Source organism: Setaria viridis, chromosome 7 (assembly GCF_005286985.2).
Source record: "Setaria viridis chromosome 7, Setaria_viridis_v4.0, whole genome shotgun sequence".
NCBI lineage: Eukaryota > Viridiplantae > Streptophyta > Magnoliopsida > Poales > Poaceae > Setaria > Setaria viridis.
Window position 1 is genome coordinate 31,208,711 of NC_048269.2, and position 17,113 is coordinate 31,225,823.

The following is a 17,113-nucleotide window of genomic DNA, read 5'->3' on the forward strand; positions in this document are numbered from 1 at the left end:
GCATACCGCATTTCCCAGAATATATTTTGCCACCGGGAAAAGGGCAGGAGAAGCACGAGGGGACAAACGGGAAAGGAAACGCGAGGGGGAAAGCCGCGAAGCGAGAGAGGGAGAGCTACCGGCCACCGCCACCTCGCTTGCCTCGCCTGCTCGCTCGCTCATCAGTGGCGGTTTAGGGTTTTCGCCGCCCGCATCCTCCCGCTTCTAGCCGCTGACCAGGCCCCCAGAAGATGCCGAGCACCGCCGGGAAGAAGCCGGGGCTGTATTCCGTGGAGCAGGCGGAGCAGGGCCGCCGGGGCGGCGCGGACCCGGACCTGGACGTGGCGGTGTACGCGAAGGTGGAGGTGCGCTCTCCCGCTCTCGACCTCCGTAGAAGGTTCTGGAAGGTTTTGGTGGCGAGCTCGGTTGGTCGATACATTCGCGGCTGTTTCTCGGCTTTTGCTCCGACTCTCCTCTTCTTCGTTTTGCGGCTTGCGCGCGGGTTGTCGTGGAAGGTTCCTTTTGCTCGCTGCGCGGTTAGGGGCCTCGGAACCGTAAACTTCTAGAACCCCCGCGTGTCATGGGAATTTTGATGCTGCGTACGGTTTGCTGCTGCGTACCGGGAATTTTGATTGTTTCGTTCGTGTTCGGGCCTTGGGGGCGGGGAAGAGTGGGTGCCTGGGTGGCGTTTGGCCTATGGTTTGGGGATTTCGAATTGCTGCAGAGCCGCTGGCTTGGGAGGTTGTGTTTATGTTTTGTGTGACATTGCTTCGAGAAGATGCGATTCCTTGCTATTCAGCATGTACATGTTATTGTTTGCAACTCTGTTATAGGAGTACTAGAACTATTTCAGTTGGGCTGCCTGATTTGTGTGGGGGTGGGGTGGGTTTGTAAAGGAGCTTTCCAATTGTTTTGCGCGCGGGGCATTTTAGTTCACTTTCGAAGTTCGGCCAATTTTGTTGACTATGTTGTGTGAGGCAAGTATTCACAGAAGCCCCTTACTTCTATGGAAATTTTCGCCTGATGGTAGTATCAACAAACCTTGCATTTGTTAATGCTCTGTTTGAGGGTTAAAGACATTGACCTTCTTGCCTGGGAGCCCTTGCGTGTAGATGTGATTGATGCTGTTGAACTGCCAGCTTTACTAATTTGTATTTATTACTAACAATAGATTGCAAACAGGTTAGAATGGGGAATCCAAACCAATCTGCTGGTGCCGGCAAGAAGATTGTATTGATCCATTGCTTACTGCATGTTACTTATCAGTTATCTGTACTATGAACCTATGATATATAAATTTCGTTTCAACCAAAAATTGCCAGTGCTGAGGTGTTACTAACCGTCAATTGTGGTATCTTCCTTTTATATTTTGTAGGAGATAGTTAATTATATTCATTCAGGGGTCTTGAGAATATTTCTGTGCTGTATATGTTTCCAAAGGATTGCTCGATCATTTCCTGCCAGTTGCAGGTTCTCTAGAAACTACATTGACTTGCCAGACCTAACTTCCAACAGTGTTTTTTTTGGGGTTGGGTGGGGGTTATTTTTGCCATGTAACTGCTACAGAAGATGCTGTGCTTTTAATTGTTGATCTACTTACAGTGTTTTTGCATTTTTGTGATGTTTTGAAACAATGGTTGCAGCATGTCAAAGTGTACTGTTTAACCGATGACGGCCAATGTTATGATCAGGGAACAGGCCATGTAACCATTGACTATTTTGAGGTATGGTCTATTCTTGTGTGCTCTTGTCAACTCATATCTCCTCTAAAATGAAAACTGCAAAAGTATTGGTTATTTTTTTTAAAAAAAATTAACCAGAGGGATAGACGTCCCTCTGATTTCATCTTAAGAAGAGTACCTCGTTGGCTTCATCGCTCTACCATTGCACCGTGAGAAGCTTTGGTATTGGTTAAATTTAATCTCTGGCTCTCTACTGACATTCTATTTTTAGTTTCTGGCTTTCTGCTATCATGTGATGATGTGAACATGCTATTTGATTGCTATATTTGTATTCTGCTATGGTCTCGGTGGCATGGCCATTATCCTATTTTCTTATTAACCCAATATATTGGGACCTTTTTTTTTTAAAGAACAGGAGGGGCTCGCCCTTATTGGGACTTTTTGGTCTTATGTAGTTTATGGGCCATCATATTTGCTCAGTTGAAGCTCATAGTCATCTAAGCTTTTACCCTGTATGTGGTTTGGTTTTGCATATTGTTCTTTATATTAGCTGTTGCTCCCTCTAGTCACATATACTGGATGTTCTGCACAACAACACGATCTCCAAATTGACCAATTATATCTATTACATTGTCTGCACAGTAAATTTATGATATTATCAAGGTACTTTTCAAGAAAAATCTAGACATATAGTCTTCATGTTTGAAATTATGTTTTTTTTAAAAGATACTGGTAGTCAAAGATTCAGTAGTTTGACTGGAACCTTGTCCAAAATGTCAAGTATTTGTGACTGTACAGAGTACAAAAGTGAAAAAAACTTAACCAAAAAAAAGTATGAGATGAAGCAATTCGCTGGGATGATAGTTTACAATTGATAACTAGTCATAGTATATGGCAATGATGCCTTGTTTTGTTTTTAGGGCGCTATTTTTTACTGAAATTTTCACTTGTGGTTTACGGATGATTGTGTACAATCGATAACTAGTCATAGCATATGTCCACAATATCGTGTTTTGTTTTTAGTGGCGCTATTTTTTACCGTCATTTTAATTTTGGGTTTCCTTTTTTATCTTTGTCTGACTTAGGGATCAAGCAAAATTGCTCTGGCTGTTGTGGATGAAGAGGATGATGGCACACTACTACTTCACAACATTTCTTCGGATGATATCTACAGGAACGAAGAAGGTAAGCTGGTGTGCTGCCCTTTTAAGGGTGGTCATTTTTCCTTGTTCTCATAGGCTAATACACATGTTTAACTCAATTCTTTGTTGGTAGAAACAACCATCTCATTTAAGGATCCTGAAAGAGCACTAGATTTAGTGCTGAGCTTTGAAGATGCTGAAGGATGCTCATATATATGGTGATTTAGTGATGAATGAATGCTGCTATTGCCATGCCCTTTATATGCTTGTACACGTCTTTGACATTATGATAATTTATGCAGGCAGCGCATGCTTTCCATACAGAAAAAACTACAATCTAGTGTTGTTGGCTGTGAGTCTTCTAAAATCTTTTTATCTTGTCTCTGTAGCGTGCTCTTTTAAATATTTTTCCATGGTTGCAGCTCAGGTCATTCCATGTCCAAAATTTGAGATCCCAGAAGCTTCTAGTAGTTCACATGGGTTGATAGGTAGGTAACTACTTATTCCTGCCTGTCCCAGTTTGCTGTGTTTACACATATGCTTCATCAATTTTGGATCAAAGTAACGCTTATAATTGTTTGGTTATGTTAGAGTAGCATCATTTGAGGTTGATCATATGTCCTCCCTTCTGCATTGATCGGATTAATTAATGATTTCTGTGAAGTGATTCTTCCATAGTGATTTAACAATCCATATTTGTTTGCTTTGTTTTCTACTAAATTATTTAATGGTCTTGACCAAGTTGTTTGATGCTGGTCACATTGGGAACAATGCTCGAAGGTTCAAATTTGAAATTCTCAATTCTTATATGCACTCTTGAATTCTTGATCACCTGATGGCTGATGTCCTAATGTTCTTAAATTCTTGTATATGCTCTGTTTGGCATTGTGGTGGTCTAAAGCACTTGTTCCCAATTGTTGGTTCAGTTGTTAATTGGGAGTACCTATTCTGGATATGTAACAGCAAAATGTTGCTAGTATTACCGTCCCCTTATGGATAATGCTTCATTTGCAACACATTTGTACAACTCCATTACAACCAGACGTTTTTGATCCATTGATTCTAACAGGGCTCTTCCGTTAGGTAATTATATTCCGCAGCACATCACAGCACCACAACCACAAACTAGCCTACCATTCTCATCTTTATTTCTTCAAGTCTGTATCTGTCTGGTGTATAATGGTTTGTAGCCATGCCATGATCAGTTATCACTTTGCCTGCAGATGACTCCTTAGTTTCTGTTAATGATGAATTGCCAGATCTTCCTCCTCTTGAGTTATCCAGTCTTCCTTTGATTTTAAAGGTGTGAATCACCAGCTCACCATCAGTGTTCTTTTCCTGTTAATTCATGTAATCATAATTTGATTATTTAGTGCATGCTTGGATAGGGGAAACTGGTGTTATTTAGTTCAAATTTAAGCAACGCCCTTAGTGTTTTCATGATGCCGAATCTCAGTATATCGTCTTGGTTGATACAGGAGTAAGTTTGAAGCATATAGAACATCATGCATCTTGCAAAGCAGAAATTTGGGTTTCCAAAATAGTGGGACAATCTTTGGGAAATGGGGGTCTAATATAACTCCAAGAGTAATCTTGGTTCATATGCCTGGACAGTTATTTTCCATTTTTGGATGAATTATTGATTGTTAAAATGTTGTGAACCAAATGCTCAGATTGTATTGGAGTGGGGAATGAAGAATCAGACGCTTGCCGCAGAGTTAATATCCCAAGATGTAAGTCATGAATTCATTTCTTGGTGACATGGTGCTCTATTTAGCATATTTAGTCCCTGTGGATAGCTGTATATAACATCTCTAATAGTGCATCATGAAAGGATAGCTCAGATATAGATTGCAGTAAGCTATACATGTGCAACATGATTGGGTATATTGAATGAAAATGATGTTGGCCAGTAGATTTTGTAGTAAAATAACATTTTATTTAAGGAGTGTGGATTACCAAGTATTACGCTTGTGTCACCTTACTGTAAGGAGTAAGAACTCAGTGTAGAGGATGAATTGATTGTGATGATCTGATCTAATGAAATCCTGAAATGTATGTTCATTGAAGTGTTATTTCATGTTTCTTTTGACTGGAGCTAGTAGCAACCTTTTACTGGAATACTTTACCTCGTGCTCAAATAGATACTAATTGTTAATGCACATATAAACTAACTTCAGCACATTCCAGTTCATCATGATAAGTTACTGGACTGATATACTACTGTGATTGGTTCTGGCTAGTTTTCCTTGAAAATTGCAGCCTCTGCATCAGCTGATGCACACAGCACCTTTCTTTATTACATTTCCACAGCCCAAGGCTGAAGCATTAAACAAAATAACAAGCAACACATTGTTTGAGCATTTGATAATGCATAGCTGGAAGTTTGAAATCTAGAGCAGTGATATGTTTTTTTGGTATGCATACTTGGTGTTTTTAAAAGTTTTTTATTATTTTTATACCTATCATACATTGCAGGATGACTTTTTCCCCAAGCTAGTGGACCTTTTCAGAATGTGCGAGGGTTCAAGAAACATGGATGGTCTTCACATGATCTTCAGATTAGTCAAGGGAATCAGTATGTAAATACCTATTAAGCATGATCATAGGTTCTTTTTGATTGCTACTTACATTGTTTCTTGTTTTGCAGTATTGTTGAACAACTTTGAGATGTTTAACAATATTTTCTCTGATGATTTTATCCTGGACATGATAGGAGCCCTTGAGTGTAAGCGCTGTACAACCCATTTGTGCTCTACCTCAGTAACTTAAGAAATCATACCACGCCGTTTTAACTGAAATTTTACAGAATTACATACCTATAGAGTTGCATGCATTGTTCTCTATTAATGTTTTCTAATGCAAGCAGATGATCCAGAGGTTTGTCATGTGCACAATCATCGTGCTTCTGTGCAGAAGCAAGTAGTTTTCAAGGAGGTATGGAGTTCTTATGCATATTAGCTTGATTGAGATATAATTCTTATTTATGTGAACTTTTTTTTTTCACATAGGCCATACCCATTAAAAATGCTTATGTGGCCTCAAAGATTCATCAAACATACAGAATACGCTATATAAAGGTCAGCAATACCCTGCACATTTTTGCCCCTCCTTACTTGGATTTTTTTCTGGCCATATTTTGTGTTGAACCATCTCAAACTGGAGTGCTTGCTACTAACAGGATGTTATATTACCAAAAGTGCTGGATGAAGCTACTGCAGAGAGCATTGACTCAATTATTCGTGGGAACAATGTTCTTGTTAGTGTTTTAACACTTCCAAGTTTTCACATGCGTTAAATAAAAATTTTCTTTCGTCATCTGAATAATATAATCCTTCTCAAGGTTGTTTGTGTACTGAGGGACGATGCTTCTTTTATCCAAGATCTATTTGCAAAGATGAAATCTTCAAATATCTCTGCTGAATCAAAAAGCAAACTGGTGAGACTAGTATTGTGTTCTATTGCCTTTTCATTTTCCATATTTAGACATTCCCTTCCCCTCTACCAGAATATTGAGTCATATTTTTCTAGATGTGATCAGTATCGATTTAGCATATTATAATATGTAATTGTCAGAAGAGATATCCATTTTCTATTATACTGCTGCAAAAAAAATGTTATTGCAAATTGTTGTCATGCAAACATAGCAAAAACTAGACTGCTTGTTGAATGTGCTGTTAGTACTCCCTCCGTTCCAAATTGTAAGCCCTTTTGGCTTTACTAGGCACCTAGATATACGTCACGTCTAAATGTAGAAAAGCCAAAATGACTGCCATTTGAAACGGAGGGAATGCATGATAGGCAAAGACAGATTGACTTTGTCTTGTTTGTTTTTTGACATTGAGGATGAATTTTTCATTGAATTTTGCAAGTCTGCTTAAATTTATGTGTACTACATACGTGGATGTTTTTACGAATTTTTGAAACATCAGAACATGCTGAATTGACTAAGGGACGCTGGAACCCTGGATACCAAATATGTACTCAAATCAGTAGGCTATCCAAAGAAGAAGAAGAAAAAGCATTCATGGAGTAGACTAAAAAAGCAGCAATATGCACACTATAAAAGTTCTTGATATCTACATTCATGTCTATGCAACTAATGGACAAAAAAAAAACTATCACCTCTCAGATGATGAGACTAATGTTTAGCATGGGTGATATTGTAAGCAATGATAGCCTTGCATCAACACTGATGAGCCAATTCATCTAGAAACTAGTATCAACAAAGTTTACACAAAACTGAGTTGAGTCACAATTCAAATTAAGTTGAGTGTGGTGATAGGATTCGTGTATGAGTTGCATGGACATGAATGTAGTTATCGTGTACTCTTGAAGGATGCATATTACCAGTTTAGGGGTCACTGCACAAATAGTTTTTTTTTTTACTTTGTTTTTTCATGGGAACAATGGGACGACTTGGGTTCGAAGTGCGGCACCTTCTTAGAACACGCGCGCGCGCGGGGTGGGGGGGGGGGGTGTAGTCTCCTTTATATTTGTGTGGCATTGTGATATATTTTTGGGGCTGTGCATGCATGTGCAAATATTTGTTAATGGTTATTCTGTCTACATTGATAAAATCTTGTTCTTTACAGGTCCTGTTTTTGCATGAGTTTTGCACTCTCAGTAGAAGTTTGCATCCTGATCAACAATGGCATCTGTCTATGTTAGTATCTACTCTTCTGCTGAATGCAAGTTATGATTGTGATGGCTGATGTTGACATGATCAAATACAAAAGCAAATTCTAAGATTGTCAAAAAGGCAGGATCAGTATTCCATGTATCTTGGTCATGAGTCACGACTAAAGGAGGCTATATGTCGCAGCTCTCTTGCATTTTCCATAAGAAGACATTTTTTATTCAGAAAGAAAGAAAGTAGATGATTACTTTGGAGATTGCCACAAAATCATGTGTAGCCAACCCACCTTTAGTTCTGGTAGAATTCAAGTTTATTTGTAAGATATATATACATAAGTTCGTAAATGGATATATGACATCTGCAAATCAAAGAACTTTTTGATGTTGCAGGGTGCTACTGTCCACTTTTGTGCAATTCATGTGGTGCAAATTCACCCAAAACTGTGTTCTTTGAATTGTGCAACTGTTTGCTAAGCCATTCCATTTCATATCAAAAGTTTATTTTTTTTTTTTTGATGAAACAGGAGGGGCTAAGCCCCCTACTGGTTATATATTAAAAACAATAAAAGGTGATATATACATGAGCTATCAAAGTAAAAAGAAAAAGAAGATTTGGGAACTCATTTGCCCCTAGTTAGTGTTGTTTCTCATGTGTATGTCGTTTGAGCCATATTGGCATGTCCACACTTAGAATGCAGGCAACATTTCAATTACATGCCATTTCTTTTGATTTGGATGGTCAAACTTTCTTCTAGCGACTTAACCATTTTTTCTCTCACCTTTGTTTAGGGATCTTGTAAGAAAAGGTGTGTTTGACATCATTTATGATGTGTTACGGAGTCAGAATAAAGTACTCGTCTCAGCTGGGTAACCTATGGAACAATCGATGTCGTTTGTTCTTCTTTGTTTAATCCTATTTCATTTTGTCACTTCAACGGCTTTATCTGTTTGGGAAAATGCAGGATGAATGTACTTAAGCATTTTCTTGATCAGGATCCTAACTTTCTTAGAACATTTATTGCCCATCGTGAAGAAAACTATCAAGAAGGCGATTCTCTTCTTGGAGTTCTTGTAAGTTGCACCCTTTCTTTTTTGAAGTCTTCATACAACATTTATATGTGCCTTCGGTCTAAGTAGCAAATTTCTTTTGTAGAATCATCTGTTTCTATGGATTTTGGTTCTTGTTTTTCTCGTAGTGCTGTACGGTAGATATATTTGGTCCTTTGGTCAGTTTTGTTACTATCTGAGTTTTTGGTTGGGACCTGTTGAGTGTGAATTGCTTGCCCCTTCTCCTTTTTGCCTTTCAAATTTATGTGAATTCTTTGTCTATTGCTGCTTGTTTTTAGATATTGTCAATAACTGCATGAGTTGGCACTGGATGTAAATCTGGTTCAATTTACAATGGACTCACGCAATGTTTTTCTTTGATTGGTAGTTATAAATAGAAGCTTTCTTTCTACCTTATGTTCCTTTTGCTATGTGTCTTGGTGATTGAACTATCAACTTAAGTAATCGGTGGTTGAGGGTTTTTTTTTCTCAACTGCATGCATTGTTCTCAAATAATGTTTAGTAACATTGACATTTGTCATTCTCACTAGAGCACATGGATATTTGTCATCACTGCCTCACTAGCATAGATACTTATGGTTTCTCATATTCAGGTTCAGGGCATGGTAATTGGCTCTGGTGAGGAATTGCGCTGTCAGTCTTGTCTAATGACACTGTTGGATCCTTCTGCTCCAAAGACAGCTAGGAATTGTGTAAGATGCATTATCATACATTATGAACTTTTGCTGTTCCTTTGATGTAAAACTGATGACTGGATGGTAAGATCTTTTTGGACTAAGGACATTAGGCACCCATAAATAATTAAACTCTTTAGAATAGCAAAGTAGTGTTTTTGCCATATCTCTGCTTATGCAATTTCTGATGGCTAGTATTCTGTCCTCGTTTTGATTTGTTTTTGGATGCATATAAGCAGCATATTTTTCTGATCACTTTGAATATTGAAATATTTTGTTTTTCTCGACCACGCAGAAGAAACATGTATCGTCGTATTAATAGTAGAAGTCAAATATTGAAATCTGGATTGCTGGTGTTCAATGAGATTGCATTGGTGTGAAGATCTTCTTTTTCTTCTGTTGCAGGAAGTTGTTATTCAAGCTTTTTTTGAGAAGCATCTTCATATATTGATTGATGTAATAGCATCTTCCTGCCCACCAAAGGGCATTGCCGGATCAGCATCTGGTTCGGTTGGTGTTGACACAATGGTTGAACAGCATTCTGCTAAGCCTGAGATATTGTTGAATATTTGCGAGCTATTATGCTTCTGTGCACGTCATCACTATCACAGGATGAAGTAATCCTCTATCCAAATGCTTCTCATTTCCCTGTTTTCTTATTATAAAATTTTCTATGGTGTTTTTTCGTGTCTCCATCTTTTTTCTTTGCTAAAAGGCAGCTCTGAATCTTTGTAGGGTCAACATTTTTGCAAGCAATGCAATGGAGAAAATTCTTACTTTAACCTGTCAGAGAGAGGCGGCTTTGGTTGTGGCAGCTGTCCGTTTTATGCGGACTGTCATTGGCAGAAAGGTAAGAAATTTACTATGTTTCATGAAGGAGGTAGCATTGCAACATTCAAGGTTCATTTGCATATCAGAGGTACAATAAAAATTGAAAACTTTTGTTCTTCGGTTGCACTTTTAAGCTGATTGGTCCTTGAGCCCTTGACTACAATTTTTTAGGACATATTAGAATGCTGTTGCAGGCTTTTGCAGTCATGCAAATTTCCACAAGATCATTAGATTAGAGATGGATGGATCATATTTGGACTTAGTTTTACATTACTCATAGCTTTTTTGCACAAAGATTATCTACGAAGGTTGCCACCTTCCCAAAGCCATTTAAATCTGATCTATCTATCTCTCAGCCAACAATCCCTATGTTGCTAAATTGCATTTCTACATAGGTTTGCACAAGGCATTCAGAAAAGTGGACCAATCCTCTCTTCCCTCTCTTGCAAACTGATAAAGCTCTGCCACTGGCTCTCACAGTACCCAATATTTTTTGAACCGTAACCAGTACCTAATGTGAGAATTCAGCTTCCTACCTTGAGCAATAGTTACCCTGGCCAGGAGCCATGTATGCTGTTTTCTGACAAAATAAAGTGTGTTTTACATCTGTACAACAACTTACTCCCTCTGTTCTTAAATATATGACGTTTAGGACAAGCAAATTAGTTCATTTTTCAACTAACTAGCTTGTCCTAAACCTTATATATTTAAGGATGGAGGTAGTATTATTACTGTAGTGTCATGCCTGCCAGGTGGCCAGCAAGCATATTCTAATTGGAATGTAATTAAAATTTACCATCTCGTCCTATATTTGAACTTGAGTTGATAAAATTGGATGTGTTCCATAGGATGAGTTTCTTAATAGCCGTATTATCAAGTTGAACTTGTTGAAGCCTATTATTGAGGCATTTGTTGAAAATGGCGATAGATACAACATGCTACACTCGACGTTCCTTGACCTGTTGGATTTCATAAGAAAGGTATATACTGGAGCTATTTCTTATCTGTCAATTACGATTCAGCATGTTATGTCATTTGATGCATTTTTGCCTACAGGAAAATCTTGAGTTCCTTATTGAATATGTTGCTGAGTCCTTTTGGGACCAACTTGTGAAGTTTGAACGACTGGAGAGCATTCAGGCCTTCAAACTTAAGTATCAACAGGTTGAGAAATGATTTTTTTCCCTTTCTGTACATGACATTGTCACTATGGATCAAGTTAAGTTACTTAGCTATTTGAATGATGATGGTGCTTCTTTTGCATTCGTGTTCTATGTACTGTAGAGTTGGGCAATTATGGTTGGTTTGTATTCTTGTTAGATCATGGAGAGTGCCAAAACAAAGCGAAGTGCTAGTGTGGTTGACATGAGAAAGAAAGCAGATGAAAGAGGTGCTGATAAGGAAGAAGAGAATTATTTTAAGGACAGGTTTGTTCATTTTCATTTTCCTCAACTGCTGCCTATTTTATATTGGTGGGCCCAGTGGAATTTGGGATTCCATTCTTTACTTTAGTGAAATTCCTTTGTTTTCCCTTAGTGACGGAGAAGATTCTGCTACGGCGGCAACGGGTGCACAAAAACAATCTATGCCAGCAAGGTATATCTCAATCTTCTGCAAATACAGATGGGATGTCCAGCTCACTCTTGCATCTAAGATTTATTTGGTAGCTTCTGCTGGTTTACATTGATAATAACTGTCAAGTATCGCTTTCAATGAACTCATTTTTAGTTTCTGAACTCTGAAGAACACTTTGTATCTGTTATCTCACTGATCTTGTTATATCTTCAGGCCTAAATCTGGTGGGCATGCAGATTGTGATGATGACAATGATGATAAAAATTATGATCCACCTCCCAGGAAGCCTATTAAGGCTGATGAGGATGATGAGGCCCTAGTTAAACCCGTGGTGAGGAGCAGTCCAGATGATGGCAGCCATACATCTGTGAAGGCTCACAAGAAGCCAAAGCTACGAGTTCGAATTAGCTTTGCGAAGAGTGTTGCTTCAGCTAGTGTGACTGCTAGACACTCTGGTTTGGAATATGAGGAGGAGGTCGCCCGCTCGCCTTCTACAAGCACAGAAAGTTCTGAAGACAGTGATGGTTTAGGAGGTGGAAGCCCAGGCTCTCAGCATCAACTACAAAAGGGAGAGGACGGCAATGACACTGCTGAGGATTCATCCCCCAAAATGGTTCTAGATACCGCAAAATCAACTGATTCAGAGCCTAAGTGAGATGGGACTGTTCTTTTTCTCACAATAGACTTCAACAACCTGCCGTTCCTTGTGATGAAAAGGAGAGTGCACATTCTGCTCCAGAGAATACTGGATCCATAATGTGCTAAACTTGGAACCTGCAAGAACGATCGGAGATATTTTTTCGCCACAGTCGTGTACATCTGACTGTAATTGTGGCTGAGTTGCGAACATGTACGGTTGACTACCGAGGGAGATTCGAAGTTGAGAATGAGCTTTCTTGGTGCGACATCATGGAATAGAAAGGTCTTACTAGTTTTTTTTTTGCATTTGAGTAGTAAGACCATTGTAGAGGGCCAGAGGGGCAGAAAATGTGCGCCCTCTGCTCGAAAATTTTCATCTAGGGTGATTGACTAAGCTGCCGCTCTTATAGAACTGCTAAGATAGGTTAGCTTGGATTCAGTTGCCTTGTACAAAGCTTGCGTCATAGATCTGTGTAATTTGTTAATGCGTGGTATGGTATGTGCTGACCCAACTGACGGTACAAGTTTAGCTTCTCATGGAACTGTTACCGCACCTTCCGTGGTCAGAAATCGTATATCTCACTATCTCAGAGTTTCTGTTTCATATGCATGGCCAATCGTACACGCCTCGTGATTTGGAGATATAGTGTTCGGTTTAGCTCATGCCATTATATCTTTTGTGAGCAGGCTTGTGTTTTATGATGGGAAAAGCTAAACTGAGTGTGTTATAATGCTAGAAATTTTCTCCAAGACATGTAGGAAGGGAAATATTCCACGTGAAAATGTGCCATTATAATATTATATATCTTTCATTTGAGTGCGCTGGAAACGCTCGCATGCTATATGCTGCTTGGGCGGACAAAGCCTGCGGGATGAACCACATCAAGACTTGCGTCCCCGCCCGCCAAGGCTGTTTGAGCCAAAAACTCCCTAGGCCTGCGGGCTGCGGCAGTCATCTGCTGCGACCTGCGAATAACTAGTGTCAGATTAGGCTTCCATGACTTGGCAGCATCCTTGTGAAACGCTCCAGTAGATGGACCTGCATACTGCTGACATTCTCACCTCACAGCATACCAATTAATAAGCATACTCAGCAGCAACAGGGAAAGACAGAACACGAACAAGTCTACAAGTCTGGCAGTCTGGAATTACTGGAACTAGGCACCAATGCCATTCACTTGTTACACGCAAGGTTGCAAGCTAACACGACGAGTCTTTTATTATTACCGATCGCCGCAAGGTCAAGCCAGCGGCGCGATCGCCGCCCAAGCTAGAGCTAGGGGCGGCGGCATGCATGGTCTCATCTGGCCGAGACAGATCAGAGGCGGTCGAAGACGATGCCGCCGTGCGCCGCGAAGAAGGGCGCGAAGACGAGGGACTCCACGGCCATGAGCTTGATCAGGATGTTGAGGGACGGGCCAGAGGTGTCCTTGAGCGGGTCCCCGATGGTGTCCCCGATCACCGCCGCCTTGTGCGCCTCCGACCCCTTGGGGCCCAGCGACCTCGCCTCCTCCGACACGCCGGCCTCGATGTACTTCTTGGCGTTGTCCCACGCGCCGCCGCTGTTGGAGGCGGAGATGGCCACCTGGACGCCGGAGACGAGAGCGCCGGCGAGGAGCCCCGCCAGCGTCTCCACGCCGAACAGCGTCCCGACCACGAGCGGGCTGAGCATGACGAGCGCGCCCGGCGCCATCATCTTGCGGAGCGAGGCGTCGGTGGAGATCCTGACGCAGGTGGCGTAGTCCGGCGACGCCATGCCCTCGGCGAGCCCCGGGATGGTGTCGAACTGGCGCCGCACCTCCTCCACCATCCGCAGCGCGGCGCTGCCCACGCTCCGCATCGTCATCGCCGAGAACCAGTAGGGGAGCATGGCACCGGCGAGGAGCCCCACGAACACGCGCGGGCTCAGCACGTCCACCGCGTCGATCCCGGCGCGGCTCACGAACGCGCCGAACAGCGCCAGCGACACCAGCGCCGCGGACCCGATGGCGAACCCCTTGCCGATCGCCGCCGTCGTGTTCCCCGCGGCGTCCAGCGCGTCGGTGCGCTCGCGGACGCGGCGCGGCATGCCGGCCATCTCCGCGATGCCGCCGGCGTTGTCGCTGATGGGCCCGTAGGCGTCGATGGCGAGCCCCGTCGCGATGGTGCTCAGCATCCCCAGCGCCGCCAGCGCAATGCCGTACATGGCCGCCAGGCGGAACCCGGCGTAGATGGCCGCCGCAATCGCCAGGATGGGGACGATCACCGACTTGTACCCGACCGCCAGCCCGAAGATGACGTTCGTCGCCGCGCCCGTCCGGCACGACCGCGCCACCGCCTGCACCGGCGCGTAGGCGTTGCTAGTGAAGTACTCCGTCACGTAGCCGATGACAAGGCCGGCCCACAGACCGGCCGACACGCAGATGAACAGGTGCCTGCATCCATTTGCAAATTTCGATTATATTTGGAATTTGTAAAATATTTTCAAATTTCGATTAGCCCAGTATGATGTACATGTACTGTGTGAGTTTGACACGCGTACCAGTTCTTGACGTGCTTGTCGTTGCCGAAGTCGAAGAGGGTGAAGCTGGGCGGCAGGGCAAGGAAGGTGACGGCGGCGATGCCGCCGGTCATGAGCACGGTGGAGATGAGGATCTGCCGCTTGAGCGCCGGCCCGACCTCGTCGGTGGCCCTGACCTTGGTGATGTCGGTGGCGACGACCGTGGTGACCGCGCACACCAGAAGCCCCACGGCGCTGACGAGGAGCGGGTACATCATCGCCGTGGAGTTGTGCTCCGTGCCGAACGACGAGATGGACGCCACGAAAAGCGCCGCGCACGACGACTCCGCGTACGAACCGAACAGGTCCGACCCCATCCCGGCGATGTCGCCGACGTTGTCACCCACGTTGTCGGCGATCACCTTCAGTTCATCGCACATACGGCACGCACGTGTGCAAGAACACATAAACATCATGGATTAGTCACTTATCATTTCGCTGGATCTTACGCGTAGACACCCATCCCAGGCTCCCAGCGATGCCGCCCACATTGTGAGTGACCATGTTCACATGTAGTGTGTGCACAAGTACGTAGTATGTGCACAAGTATGTACAAACATCGACCTTTCCGTTACAAGTGATGCCGTAGATTTTGTCGGAATGCCTGCAAATTTTACGGGTACGTTTCTATTTGAATTTTAAGTAACTATTCAGCGGTGCGCACGTACTCATGTGTGTATGCACTGCATCTAATCTCTACAACTAGAGGAAACAAGATCAATGGAACTGCTTTGAGATACGTGTAGGACGGATCAATTTGGACCTCGCATGCAGAGAGCGTGTCAGTGACGTGCGTACCGCGGGGTTGCGAGGGTCGTCCTCGGGGATGTTGCGCTCGACCTTGCCAACGAGGTCGGCGCCGACGTCAGCGGCCTTGGTGTAGATGCCGCCGCCGACGCGGCCGAACAGCGCGACGGAGGAGCCGCCGAGGCCGTAGCCGGTGATGGACTCGTAGAGCCCGCCCCAGTCGTCGCCGTAGTAGAGCCCGAACAGGTTGATGGCGGCGTAGAGCACCAGCAGCGCGCTGGAGGCGAGGAGGAACCCCATGGCGGCGCCGGAGCGGAACGCGACGGCGAAGGCGCGCCCGATGCCGCGGCGGGCCTCGAGCGTCGTGCGCGCGTTGGCGAACGTCGCGACGCGCATGCCGAGGTAGCCCGACAGCACGGAGGTGAGCGCGCCCAGCAGGAACGCCACCGCGCTGAACGCCGCGTTCGCCAGCGCCGGCCGGCACTCCCGCGACGGGTCGTACGCGCAGGGCTCCGGCCGCGAGCTGAACCGCCGCGCCGAGCCCAGGAACACGAAGATCACCGCCGCGAACGCCGCCATGAACACAGCGAGGTACTTGTACTCCGTCAGCAGGAACGACGTGGCGCCGATGGAGATGGCCTGCTGGATCTCGGCGCACCGGGCCTCCGCGGCCACGCGGTCCACGCCGTCCTCCTCCTCCTCCTCCCCCTCCTCCTCCAGCGCGCCGCTTCTTCCTTCTCCCCGGCGGCCCTTGCCTCGGGCGGCGCTGCCGTGATCAGCCACGGGCACCCTAGCAACCACATACCACTGCAGAACCGCGAACGCGATGCCGATCAACGCCGCCACAGGGATGAACACCTCGATAGCCGCGGTGCCGAGGACAGCCATGGCTGCACGCCTCGAGCTCTCACAAGCTTTCCTCTCCTTCTGAGCTCCTCCGATGGAGGGAGTTCTTGGGAATATGTTGTGTAGAGCAGCGATGGCCAAGCCGGGGGTTTAATAGAACGGAAGCGGTGGTGTGGCAGTTTACGAATGCACGCTTTGGTTAAATGTTTATCACAAATCAATCCTCTAATAAGACATTTGGAGGTGTGTTTCATAATATCCTACATAGTCAAGGGTCTTCACAATTTTGTTGCTTACAGTATGCAACTTATTTTGTCACCACCTCATGCTTTATGAAAAAAAGGTAGCCCAAAGTGTCTGCGACACATCACGGCCTGGAATTCTCTCTACTGTATGTTCAAACCTACATACGGTGCATGAATGTGAGATGTCATGTGCTGTGTTTCAAAAAAAAAAAACCAAAGTGAGATGTTTCATTAAGCCTTTGGACCGCAAGGATGATGCCATCAGGAATCCGAAGTTTTTAGACATTAAACCCTCTCTACTCATGAGATTTGCAACCTTTTTACCGGTATATATTTGAAGTTGTCACAAAGATATATCCTACTTATTCACCGAAAGAAGTGAAAAAAGGTGAACGGCCAAATAACATTGTCTAGATTTTTGCGTCAATTTGAATTTCTGTATCTACTACAAACAAACGTACATGATGCGGTGTGAACAAGAATTGTCTTATACATAACATTTGGACGG

At 43.7% G+C, this 17,113-nt stretch overlaps 2 protein-coding genes across 4 annotated transcripts; one reads left to right on the forward strand and one right to left on the reverse strand.

Moving 5' to 3' along the window:
- Window positions 1–38: 38 nt before the first annotated feature.
- Window positions 39–12,834, forward strand: LOC117864356 (uncharacterized). Of its 2 annotated transcripts, XM_034748427.2 has the most exons (25): window positions 39–344; window positions 1,623–1,703; window positions 2,747–2,846; window positions 2,937–3,021; window positions 3,106–3,155; window positions 3,226–3,291; window positions 4,027–4,106; window positions 4,477–4,536; window positions 5,282–5,381; window positions 5,454–5,531; window positions 5,673–5,740; window positions 5,815–5,883; window positions 5,985–6,062; window positions 6,147–6,242; window positions 7,399–7,469; window positions 8,231–8,308; window positions 8,404–8,512; window positions 9,103–9,201; window positions 9,589–9,800; window positions 9,919–10,033; window positions 10,863–10,994; window positions 11,071–11,178; window positions 11,335–11,441; window positions 11,551–11,610; window positions 11,803–12,834. In XM_034748427.2, exons 1-25 carry the CDS (start codon window positions 231–233, stop codon window positions 12,242–12,244), a joined length of 2,658 nt encoding a protein of 885 aa, XP_034604318.1. In that variant the 5' UTR covers window positions 39–230; the 3' UTR covers window positions 12,245–12,834. The 2 variants fall into 2 exon arrangements, with proteins under 2 accessions (XP_034604318.1, XP_034604321.1); XM_034748430.1 differs by lacking the exons at window positions 39–344; window positions 1,623–1,703 and having other exon boundaries at window positions 3,231–3,291.
- Window positions 12,835–13,323: 489 nt separating this feature from the next.
- LOC117865337 (pyrophosphate-energized vacuolar membrane proton pump 1) lies at window positions 13,324–16,800 on the reverse strand. 2 transcript variants are annotated; one of them, XM_072295065.1, is made up of 4 exons: window positions 15,566–16,800; window positions 14,750–15,129; window positions 13,963–14,642; window positions 13,324–13,578 (listed from the first exon to the last, which is right to left on the reverse strand). In XM_072295065.1, exons 1-4 carry the CDS (start codon window positions 16,400–16,402, stop codon window positions 13,547–13,549), a joined length of 1,929 nt encoding a protein of 642 aa, XP_072151166.1. In that variant the 5' UTR covers window positions 16,403–16,800; the 3' UTR covers window positions 13,324–13,546. The 2 variants fall into 2 exon arrangements, with proteins under 2 accessions (XP_072151166.1, XP_034605394.1); XM_034749503.2 differs by having other exon boundaries at window positions 13,324–14,642.
- Between the last annotated feature and the right edge of the window lie 313 nt (window positions 16,801–17,113).